The sequence below is a fragment of the Xyrauchen texanus genome, chromosome 44, assembly GCF_025860055.1.
Source record: "Xyrauchen texanus isolate HMW12.3.18 chromosome 44, RBS_HiC_50CHRs, whole genome shotgun sequence".
NCBI classification, from domain to species: domain Eukaryota; kingdom Metazoa; phylum Chordata; class Actinopteri; order Cypriniformes; family Catostomidae; genus Xyrauchen; species Xyrauchen texanus.
This window is the reverse complement of record NC_068319.1, coordinates 21,399,705-21,412,347: the sequence shown is the minus strand read 5'-3', so window position 1 is coordinate 21,412,347 and position 12,643 is coordinate 21,399,705. Positions and strand designations below refer to the sequence as shown.

At 39.4% G+C, this 12,643-nt stretch overlaps 1 protein-coding gene across 3 annotated transcripts in view; it reads left to right on the top strand.

The window, feature by feature from the left end:
- The window catches only part of LOC127636788 (protein turtle homolog A-like), a 50,801-nt gene extending 40,126 nt beyond the window's left edge, over positions 1–10,675 (top strand). Inside the window, exons 12-22 of one of the 3 annotated variants that reach the window (XM_052117521.1) lie at positions 1,470–1,620; positions 1,719–1,830; positions 2,167–2,354; positions 2,904–3,121; positions 3,290–3,374; positions 3,998–4,165; positions 4,341–4,377; positions 4,487–6,715; positions 7,279–7,460; positions 8,023–8,145; positions 8,606–10,675. In XM_052117521.1, the coding sequence (XP_051973481.1) occupies positions 1,470–1,620; positions 1,719–1,830; positions 2,167–2,354; positions 2,904–3,121; positions 3,290–3,374; positions 3,998–4,165; positions 4,341–4,377; positions 4,487–6,715; positions 7,279–7,460; positions 8,023–8,132 (3,480 nt within the window). In that variant the 3' untranslated portion in view covers positions 8,133–8,145; positions 8,606–10,675. Of the gene's footprint in view, positions 1–1,469; positions 1,621–1,718; positions 1,831–2,166; positions 2,355–2,903; positions 3,122–3,289; positions 3,375–3,997; positions 4,166–4,340; positions 4,378–4,486; positions 6,716–7,278; positions 7,461–8,022; positions 8,146–8,548 lie in introns of all 3 variants that reach the window. The other 2 variants (XM_052117519.1, XM_052117520.1) reach the window with 2 other exon arrangements.
- Positions 10,676–12,643: the final 1,968 nt, after the last annotated feature.

Genomic DNA, 12,643 nt, shown 5'->3' with positions numbered 1-12,643 from the left:
TTATTTATACATATATAAATAATGTCAAATCAGAATAATAATAATAATGAAAAGTTAATATTTAGCTTTTTCAGCAGTTTCTTAGACTGAGAGTCTCAGAATGTATCATAATCTATCATTAAAATATTATTAAAAAAATTGAAAAGTTTTCTTTATAAGGATACCGAACACTTGTTCTTGTATGTCACTGAAACAGGAAATCTTTTAAAACACCCTCAGAGCTTAAAGTGTTAATGCAAGTGCTTTAAAGGGGTCATATAATGCCATTTTTGTGCAAGTTAATATGAATCTTTAGGGTCTAAATGAAAACTTTGTAATATACTTTTATTAAAAATTCTCATTAGTATTTTAAGAAAACACAAATTTTACCTGCTCAAAAACAGCTTCTTAATCAGTAACATACAAGTAAACCAGGTGTAACTTAGTGTTACCATGTTAACTGTAACACCTGCGTACACGGTTTTTAATAACACAATAACCATAACGCGTTGTGTAATGTAATGTACCCTGAATGTAAACATTAGCCACATTCATTGTGAAGCGTGCAAGTGATTTGCAAAGATTAATATAAAGGTTAATAAAACGTTACACTTACTTCTTCTGGAGGTGCAGAGGGAATATAAATAGTTGGTACCGAATCTTTTTTCAGCAGAAGCTTCTTAGCAAAACCAGCTTTATACTGACCCTCGTTTATAAAGCAGTCTGGTGAAAAATGATTCGCGCAAACATGAACGCATTGACGTATATTCCCATCGTAAACAAAACTCAGCCGCTGCGTATTCAGCGGTTCAGATTTAGGAACATCAAAATGACTGCTGTGTTCGTTATTACACCGAAGAACAGAACACCACAATCGCTTAGGCGCCATTCTGCTCCAGTGTATCAACAATGATGACGGACTATGATTGACAGCTCGCTCACGAGTGAGGGCGGGGTCTGTGTTGAAACACTGCTGTCAATCAACAATCCTGGGAGGGGCGTCCGACCGTGTGACGTCACACGGTCGAACGGCTCGATTTGAGGCAGGGGAAAATATATAAGGAGATTAAAACAAAAACACTGGATGGATTTTTATCATAATAGGATGGTTGTGTACAGGCACAGCCAACACACATTTCAGTACAATCAACTTGAAAAAGTGCATGTACCATTATATGACCCCTTTAATAAAAAAATACAAGCTTCACATCTGATTTCAAACCCACTGAAATGCACTCTGAACATTCCTGTGATGTTTGTTGACAATACATATGCTCAAAGTGCATGTATAAAACTGTGCTTATCAACATGGAAATTCACATTAGATACAATTATACAGTACCAATCCTGCACACAAAAAACTTAATGAAGAATTTTCAATTCCTCCACATATTATAAAGCATCTCCTTACAGCAGGAAATCAATTTACAATTAAAATGAGCATTTAATGACATTATCTGCTTTACGCTTTCATGCACTGCTCCCCTTAGTTTGGCGCAGCCTCTCACTCGCTGTTTACTCGTGCGGTGAATGGCTCTCTCATTCTGCACCCTCTTAATAAAGACCACCAGGGGGAGTGGGAGTGCAGCTCCACCAACCAAGTGGCTACTGTCTCTGCCAGAACAACAGTGCTTGTGCTGGGTAAGACTATAACATCTATAATCTTACTGTCACACCTCATGTGTTCATACTGTATGTCATACATATTTTATTTCCTGCTCATTCTCTCTGATTCAAAGGTACAAGTCCTCATGCAGTGTCCTCAGTGTCTGTGATCCCAGGAATGAACCAGGCCAATGTGTCCTGGGAAGCTGGTTTTGATGGAGGATATACCCAGAAGTTCACTGTGTGGTAGGTGTCTGTCTTGTCAGACAGTGTTTACTACCTTTGTGAAAGTGGGGGACCAAATGTCGACCACAAGGATAGAAAAACCTGAAATGAAATCACCTACATTGTGGGGTTTATTCATTATTCCAATGAATAAAACTGTAATAAACATATTAAATAATGTTTTCATTGAAATTAAAAAAATCCAAAACATTTTGTGTGAGGTTCAGGGGTAATGAGCTTATTATATAAACAATAGAGGTTAATGGAATGCCCCCATTATGATAGAACAACATACGTTTGTTTGCTTTTATATATCTTTCTTTTGAAAACTCACAAATACCCTTTTTTACTGTCCAGGTTTAAGCAGACGTCAGCAGTAAAGACAGATGAAAAACAGGAGTGGTTGTCTTTTCCAATCCTGTCCACTGAGAACAATTTGTTGGTCACTAATTTACTTCCTGCCACTGAGTACCAGTTCAGTGTCATGGCCCAAAATAAAGTTGGCACTGGGCCCTTCAGTGAGATCATCACAATCACAACACTGGGTAAACATCAGCTGTGCATTAGAAACTGTAAAGATTCCATGAAATGGCTTGACAAGCGCAGTTTTCTTTCCTGTGTTGACATATTTACTATTGAAATAGGAAGTTGGGTTGGGACATATTAAAGGGCTGTTAGTTTACACCACAGATATTAATCATAATTTGCTACTTGCTATTTATAATCAGTGGTTAGTGGTTAAAGGAAGAGGGACATTCTAGTGAAACTTTTATTGTACAAAAAATGGTATACATCCCTTAGCACAAGATGAATCATAAATTTGGTCTGAGAAAGAGAAAGACAGTCAATTTTAAATGTGCATATCTGCAACTATTAAGATAAAACATGCTTATAGATAGACTCAGAGCTAATAGACGTGGACAATTTTGATTTAATTTATATTTAAAACACTTAGCCTTTGTGATGGCTACCTCATGCTGACCCAAGTTAATGTTATACCATCTGTGTGTTTGCTACACGCTGTGGGTAACTGAATTGATACATGCTGTTCAACTCGATATCTCTCTCTTATTTAATATGATACTCCTTTACAGATGCACTTCCTGTTGTGAGCAAGCTGGAACCACCTACAGGTCTCTCAATCAATCAGAGCTCAGAGGGAATTCTTTTGTCGTGGTCATTGCCCCAGTCCAAGTCTCCACCCATTGACAGTTTTGTTGTCCAATCACGTCTTGAAGGGCAGGAATGGCTTAATCTGAAAGAACACATTAGCCCAACCAAGAATCAATTCTTTCATGGGGGGTTGTGTAAGGTACATGATGTTTTCATGATCAAAGATATTTTTGAGAGTTCGATTTTCACATCTTCATTTTGCATGAATCAGCCAGCTTGCCATTTCTGAAGATTTTATAGATCTAACTCTTTCTTACGTTTTCTTTCATTTTTCCCTCTCACTGTCTATCATTCCATCGCTCTAAAGGACTGCAAGTATGAACTTAGGCTTCTGTCTCGGCATGGAGATGAACTTAGCATTCCCAGTCCATCGATCAGTGTCTCCACCATCGGTCAGTTTTTATTTACACAAGTTGCTATTCTTGTTATATTTTTGTTATATGTTAGGAAGACAAATGTTCTATTCCAAAACCTAGTGAGCTGCCTTTGGAGGCAGCATTTTATGGCTTTATTGGTGCACTTCCAAAGTGTTTTTGTTTCCGAAGTTAGGCAACTTAAATATGCTGCCTCCAAAGGAACCTCTTGTTTTGGCCAAATTCTATGGCAGCATCACATGTATCCTTTGCGGAAAATGCAATCTCAGAATGCACTCCCATAAGCTTAGTGAAAAAAACATTTATTTATGTAAATACTGACAAAATAATACATTTATTATTTTACTAAACATTTGTGGGTGAAATTAATTTTCTTGCTTATTAGAATATTATGTTGTTAGCTTAGCAAAATGCGAAAATGAAAATCAATTGCGAGTCTCCTTCCCATTTGGATCGCTATTTGTGTTGAACTGCCTATGTAGAGTGTTCCAGATTTGTCAATTTTCTGGTTCCATGATGATTAGCATGCTGCCTATTTAAGAAGGCAGCAAGTCAGCTCACTAGGTTTTGTTACAAAGGTTATTTGTCTAATTTTATAAACAACATCCAATCATTAAACCAATCATTCCTGGATTCCACAGGAATGGGCATGCCCCCAGCTAGCCCCCACCTCCTGGAGTTTCCTGATCAGCTAATAGCTGGTGTCATGGGTGGAGTGATACTGCTGTGCCTCACCCTTATCCTAGCCATGGCAATAGTTTGTTTCGTATTTCACAGAAGGGGCCAAAGGCGCAGACAGAATATAAAGGGTAAAGAAACAACACTTTGATCTACCACTTAGAACTTTTATGACCATCTGCCACAATTTATTTACCTTAGAGGGGGCTCTCACTCTTTTACCTCATGTCAAAATGTTATTCTTCATCATTCATGATCATTTAACCTGTCCCTCATTCCATTGTAAAATCTGTTCCCTCCTTTCAGATCTCCCTCCTGCAATAAATAAGAACCCACCTGTCAAGTAAGTGCACCCATCCTACTTCATGATATATTTTCATTATATCATGCCATTAATTTCAACCATGTTCTAAATTCTTATCCTATTCCTCCCCCTTCCTGGTGTGTCTCAGATCTGACCTAAGCAGCTTTGACAACACCTTGAAACAACAGCTCCTACCAGATCATCCACTCTCTAACACTTCCTCTTCTTCCGATCACTCCTCCCTTGACAAGTCTATTCGCAGTGATTTTCAAGGTCAGCAACAACATCTTCTGCCCCAAGCTAACCCTCCATCCCACCATTCACTCAATGAGAGCCACCTCCAATGGGCATCTCTTGCCCCTATGAATTCGGTTGAGTACATCAACCGAGGGCCTGATGGCTGCTTTGCTGTCCAGACTTGTGAAGACATTGATGTTACTAGTTCTAAAATAAAACGGAACCTGAGTCAAAACTCTCACCACTCGTCAGATGGAAATAGGAGCTTTGCAATCCAGAAAACCCAGTCTTTGAGATCCTACAGGGATGAAAGAAAGCCACCATTTGTCCTTTCTGTGGATCTTCCACTTTACGGATCAGATATTCCATCTTCCAGCAGGACTCGAGTTATGGCTAAACATCTCTCATTAAATGGCCATTACATGCCTATTCATGAGCAAGAATTCTTGAATGGACAAGACCAGAAAAGTATTTGTTCAGATAGCAGTGGCTCTTTTCTCTATCCCGATTCAGAAATGACTTTGGGTCGCCAATCCCAGAAACGAGGTAACAGCCACTCTACAGCAAGTACCCTGGTTTTGCAGATGGAGCATGAGAGGGAACAAGGAAACTTGAGCCGTTGTTTGACTTTGGCACGTGAGAGAGAGGAGCTTGAACGGGAGTTGCGCAAGTACACTTTTGAACAAAATCCATCTATGCATGGAAAGATATCTGACATATATGGAGAAATGTATCCAACACGAGAAACTTCAACACCTCAGAGCAACTATCAAGCCATGAGACAAAGCCTTTTATTAGAGAATACTACCATTTTGAAGGGAAGAGCTGCCTCTTGCATTCCATGGGAAGCAAGGCACAGGATTTCTTCTGCCAGCTTGGTGCCTTTACATACCTCCTACGGAAAGGACAACAAATATAGCCTGAATCCACATGGTTATCATACAGTTCAGAGACCCAACCAAAGGTCTAGAAGTCTAGACAGAGGGGAACTCCAAAAATCACACACATGGGACCATAGGAGTTGCAGAACGCCTGTTGATTCAAATCTTGCTAGAGTGATAGGTGGGGCCTCAATCTACAAAGTGGAAAAGACTCATGTTGGTGTAGGACATAGTCAGAAGAGAATCGGTAGAAGTCAACAACATTTTGACACATATACACATTCATCCTCTGACAATCAGCAGGGGCGGACAATTGACAGAAGCACCAGACAGATGAATCAGCCTGGTGACTATTCGGAGATAAGTGCGGATGGTCCTGATCTTGAGAGCCTGAGGTCTCCATATTCAAGGTCTATAATGGGCTCGAACCAAAGTTACGAGACTTTAGACTATGACAGACAAAGATTATCAGAGCTTGAACAGAACAGATCCTTAGAGCAAAAGTTAGAGTCCGGGATTGCAGTTTCAAGGAGAAACCAGGAAATGTTGAGCAGAACTGGGTCTCCAAGAGATGTCTATGGAAAAATGCTTCATAAGACAAAAAGTTTGGGGTCAAACACTTGGAATCGAGACAAGAGCACCCAAAGTTTATACTCTAAAACAAACAAGGAGCAGTTTTTGCCCCCTGATGTCTGGATTGACTCTCTGACACTTGGTCGAGATTCTACAATGTCCCCCTTTGCAAGCAGGCCTAACTCTGGGGCAGAAAAAACGAAAAGTAGTCCCAATTTGAAAGCAGATTCACTTGTACCTTCAGAAAGTAAATTGCAAAACCTTAACTCTCATGCCTCTAAAGCCTCTGGTGGCTCTACCAATAACTCAGAGTCCCGCAAAAACCTAGCATCAGGACATCACGCTCATACCACCTTGTCACCAGGGGGTTCAAGCTGGCCTTTGTCTTATTGCCCTTCTCTGTCAGCCATACCATCTGGAAGCCAGAGCCAAAGCCAAGATGACGAGAGAGATGAACAAGATGAAGATGTGCAGGAGGTGGATGTGGAAATTAACCAATACAGGAAGAATTCAGAGACGGAAGGAAGTTATAGGAGCTATGCAAGCCAAAGCAGTGGCCGAGGCAGCATGGATGCCCCTACCAGCAGGCAGTTCTCTCTCAGCCCATCTCTCACCAGCTCACCCGAGACCACACAGGACAGTGACAGAGATGAGGCAACCCTACAAGAGCATGAACTGCAAGAAAGGTAAGACGAAGTCTCTCTTTTCTTTGTCTTTCTCCATACCATGTTTTTATAGCATTTACCATGGTAATGCTATGTTATTTATAACTTTTACAAAAGTTATACCTAGCTCTAGTACATGTATTTTGGACATTTGCCATGGTAATAAAAACTTATGTGGGCATATGCAATGGTAATACATTGGTACTCTTTGAAGTTCAATGTAAATACCATGGTTGGTTGGTTTGTTTGTGATTTGAACACATCACATTCCAGCTTTCATGGCTATTTTCATGGCAATGAACCACCACAGTACTTTTTTCAAGGGTAAAATTTAAGTTATATTAAACACAAAATATCTGCTGATGTCTATAATTTGTATTTCTTATTTTGTAATTAGATCACTTTGCTAGCAAAGAAATTATTATTTTATGAAACATTATTCAAAGGGTAGGCTGTTACTTCTTTAAATACTCTTCCTGGCCTTTTGCACCTTAATTTGATAACCAAGCACAGTGCGATACCAGTAATTACTGTATTCAACATAATTTTATGTATTTTAAGCTTGTTTTATCTTCTGGCTTTAGACCTAGGAGAGCCTTTGTGGATGAGAGCTATGAGTGGAACTCTGCCTATGTCCCTATGCATCCTGTGGGCCCCAAAGCTTCAATAAGCAATTCAGGACTACATAGAGAACTCATTAATCAAGGAAAGCAAAGCAGAACAACTAAGCATGACTACAGGCCAGATTTAGACCTGAAACCAAAAGGTAGGAGAAAATTATTGCTGTGTATACACAGCATAGCTATGTCTTACAGTAGGGAAAATACTGTAAATCTTCAGGAAAACTGGAAGCCTTTTGCTTCACTAGCAAAACATACAAAATGTACCATGGTGTTACCCTGGTTTTTTACTATAAACCATAGTACTAAAATGGTATTCTAATTTAGAGTACCATGTAAATCCCATGGCATATCAATATTGTAAACTACTTTAGTCAAAACCATTGGCTTAATTGATAAATGGTAATAGGCCCATATATCAAAGTAACAAGGTATTACAATCTGATTTCATCACTGTACCATGGTACATTTTTTAAGGGTTGTGAGTGTCAAATTTCGAAGATAGAAGTTTAATCTGTTACCAAAGTCGGCAATATGATCTCAATCCTTCTCAGCTCTTCAGTAATCATGAAGATATTTCAAAGTATTTTAATTATATCAGATTTAAGTCATTTTGTTCTTTCTGGTTTCATTCATCTGCGTCTGTTTTTGTAACCTGAGGTCTTTTCCCTCCGGGTGGTTTAAAGGTTTCTGTTCCACTCTTTATAGCTCCCGCTGCTCTATTTCCTCACTGTGAGCAAGAATCACTCCTTTCTCTGGAGATTCAAAAGAGTTCCATAGCATTACCAAACCCAGAGCCTGACACCGTTCTCTTCTGATTGCTGACAGGAGGTACACCATTCATATTGCTGATTAGCTATGTCTGTTTTTGTCTCGTCTCTACCACTTTAGAAATTCATGGGGAATTAGTTCCATGTCTTAAAAACAGCATTTATGTTGCCATGGACTGCTTTTTTTAGTGCTTTACACTCTTTAAAAAAGAACAGTTCACCCAAAAATTCTGTCATTTACTCAGCCACGTTCCAAACCCTCTTTTCCATGTAATGAAAGTGAAGTGGGCTAAAAGAAGACAACAAAGCTCCATAGAAGCATCTTAAAAGTAGTCAATATTTCTCAGAAAAAAATACAAAGCTTTTGGGTAAACTATTACTTTAAATATTAGGAAATTGTTTAGAATCATTTTGGATGATTACATTTGTTTATAGAGAAAATAAGCTAAATGTTTTGTCTCCAGCTTTCCTCTACAGCTTACAAGTTATCTTCATATTCTAAGCATTATCTTCTCCAGCAGAGATGTTAGATTGGAAACAACATTGTTCCTCTCAACATACATCTGAATGGTCAAGATAAGAAGGGACACAGGAAGTCACCATTCAAGCAGCAGAACAGAACCCAAAAACAAGCACTCCTCTCCCTAACTAATGGAAATGATCTGATGGGTGGACAAAACCACAACTGTCTTCTAAAAAGATTGCAATAAGCACTAGAGTTGCCAATCAAATGGTGAATAAATAATAAAGGACATTTTTCGGCACCCTGCTGTTGCTTTAGAAACCACATTTAAAGGTAGACTAAAAGATGTGAAGCAAATTGGAGATGCACTTGAATGCCTCCATGTAATATTTTACTGAAAAGTTTGATTGAAGGACTGCTTTTCTTGACAATCATTGTTCCTCTTCATCCATTTATACCTACCTCATATACCCCACCATCCCAATGACACAATTCATATGAATTCCACACACAATTTTAACAGTACAATGCCATAGTTGTGGAGTAAAGGATTGCATTGATCAGTTTGTTGTCATGCACCATCTTGTACTTGATAAGACTGGCAATTGAAGTGTTAACCCTTTCAAAGAAATAACCTCACTCCATAACCTTTAGTCACCTGTTACTTTATGGTTAAAGTTTCCACCATTTTCATTTCTCTGATGGTGTGTGGGTTTGTTTATTTTGACAATTCATCGTAAACATATGTTTTTATTTCCAGTGTCCAATAATATGTTTGAGCCATTTAATGAGAAATCAAGTGTAAAACCAGTGTGATTATTTGCATCAGTGTCCTTTTTAGGCAGAATCTAATAAACTGATGATTCTTGTAATTCCAAGTGCGACTAGAAGGAAATTATTAAAATTCACTGCAGGTCACAGCTGTTAATTACATATCACAGTGCGCTACAGTCTGGTCCTTTTGCTTACACTGAATATAAAAGTTATTTTAACATTAATTGAGCTTTAAAGTTGTAAACTATTATACAGTTAAAGTGAACATTTCAGTTCAGACTCGCTTTTCATTTGATTATTTAAAACACACATTTCCATATGATAAATTCTACTTTTTGCAGTATATAGCCTATTTCTTTCATTGGTTCTGAGAGTTAAAAGCACATGATATTTATAAATGCTCTATGACAGAAATTACATTCCTCCTTCTGAAATATGTCTGTAGCTATTGCCGACCAGGCAATTAATTGAATATATCTAATTCTTTGCAAATACTGAATGTCTTTATGTAATTACATGTCATCTTTTAAAAATTAAGTTGATGTGCATTTAAAACAAGGTTTTAATAAAAAAAAATGTATAAGTTGAAATTGAGAATTGGTTTATGCATTGTTTTTGACCCAATACCTTTGTTTTTTTACGTGTAGTAGCTATTTCATGTATAGTGGATTTATATACTGATTTAAGGCAACAATACGTTGATTTGTGTTTGTGTACAGATACTGCTAAGACAGAAAGAGCTGAGGTGCTCTTTATCCACTAGGATGTGCTGTGCTTTCACAAATTATCTTTTTTTTTTTCCTGAGGTAAGCGTTGCAATTATTTTTTTGGTATTATTATTGTACACCTTTTCATGCTAAAATAAGCCCCTGAAGGATATTCTGACATTTTCTGAAAGGAGTCGTGGAACAATTGCCATTTTCTGACCACAGCGTTTCAAGTGAACGTAGTGATCTGTGGGAGACATATCAATCCCTTTTTTTCTGTCAAGCAGCAAAATATGCACTTCTCCCCACATTTCATTTCTGACTTTCACAGAGAACTCTTTTAGTGATTGGAATGTGAAATCCTGACAGGTTACAGATGGACACATTAGCGTGTGAGCTGAACATATGGAGCCCAGACTCCATCATTATCTGTGGCTCCCAGCACTGCCACATGCTACATTACTCACAGTTGAGGTGAAAGGCAAGAGCTGTGTCAAAATAAGCATCCATACTGTATTTCCCTGATACGTTTTGTTGGTTTTCCACTTTTTTGAGTTGTCCTCTTTCCAAATTCAGTGTAATATTGCAACGTTAATTAATGCATGTTCTGTAACTGGACTTGTAACTAACAATGGCAACATAAATAATAAAAAATACACACTATGATTAAACACTACTCATTAATGTGCGCCAAAAACACAATATAAAAAGCTTTCTCATGAATATTTATACTTGGCATTCACATGCTTCATACTTCACATCCATGTAGTGCTAATCCACTCACTAAACCAGCATAAACCAGTTTGACCAGGCAGTGTTGTTATAGTTTAGAATTTTTTGAGTTAATTTAAATACATTTTAGTACATTTTATACTAGATTGTCCTATTTCGATCATTTTTTCCTTTTGAATTAGTTTAGTTGGCAGTAGTTTATATGCTATGAAAACGTCTCGGTTACTGATGTAACCTCTGTTCCGTGATGGAGGGAATGAGACATAGTGTTGATGCAGTGACACTAGGGGTCGAACTTGGGAGCCCCAATCACCTCTGATATTTGAGAAAAAGCCAATGAAAATTGGTGAGTGGAATTTGCATGAATTTGCATAAAAGGCTTGCGTTCACTCATTCAGGTTTGTGCTGAGGAGCCGTGACAGAGTCCCGAACATTTCAGCGGGTAGTTCAGTGTTATGTCAGGAGGGACACAACGTCTTGTTCCCTCCATCAGGGAACAGAGGTTACAACTGTAACCAAGATCAAACGGTGAAGGTGCAGATGTAGGCAGGCTACCGCGGTAACTAGTGCACACAGCCCCATTGTAACCTTCCCAATGCCACACATAATTCGCATAGTCCCTCGGGGGGGTTCTTTTCCCCATGGGAAAAAGGGCACTGCGGATACCACATCCTGCCTAAAGGAAGGTTAACATGTGGAGAACACATCACATGGACTTACCAACAGGGAAGTACCACACTAGGAAAAGAAGTCCCGCAGTAGGTCCTACCTGGAAGGGAGGAGCTCTACAAGCACAGCGATTGGTGGCTCTGCCCAAGGGAAGACATGGGTTTACCATCAGGGAAACCGTACCGTGGAAAACACCTCATATGCGATTACCGACAGGGAACCACCACATATGGAGCAATTATCCCAAGTACAGGGGCTGACCTGACAGTGCTTACTTCACTAGTACTGGACATGGCATTGAATTTGGGTGCTGGGGGAGGAAATTTATCCAGGGTTCGCCGGTCACGGGAACTCACATGGACTAAAAAGCGCACATTATTCCCTCAGGGAGGGGAAAGGCGCTAATTGTAAGCGGTACACCCAGCCAGCTGCCTGCATATTTACTGGTTTGTACCTGCTAACACACGGGATGAAACTGTCTCAACCCGGATATTGTAAAACCTCGCAAAGGTATTAGGTGTCACCCAGCCTGCTGGTCTGCCAGTGTCTGTTAGAGAAACCCTGTTCGCCAAGTCCCAGGAGGATGCCACACTCCTAGTGGAGTGTGCTCATACTCCCAGGGGGCACGGCGTGCCCTGGACCTGGTATGCTAAGGCGATGGCATTCACGCTCACGTGGGCAATCCTCTGTTTGGAGACAGCCTTCCCCTTCTGCTCTCCCCCAAATCAGACAAAGAGCTACTAAGAGCGTCTAAAGCTCTCTGTGCAGTCCAAGTAAACACTCAAAGTACCGGACACAGCAACGACAAGGCTGGGTCTGCCTCCTCCCTGGGCAGCGCTTGCAAGTTCAACACTTGATCCCTAAAAGGGGTGGTGGAAACCTTGGCCACAAGGCCTGACCACGGTCTCAGGATTACGGGAGAATATGCCAGACCGAACTCAGAGGCACGTATCACAGACAGAGATTATTGGAGTATTCCTGGGTCTGTCTAACGTTATTTGGTTGAGGAAGATGACCCATTTTTGAGGTAAGTAATGTTAACCAGCACTCTACATTGTGAGTAAATCACTCGCATATGCCAGTAGATTTCGCTTTATGTGACCAAAAAATGTCTGTTATTAGCCACTGGCAACAAGTAAATATTAACTTTTCACTTGCCAGTGATAGTTGTGTAGTTTCAAAGCACCAAGCCATTTTTACTAAATAAAAAGCAG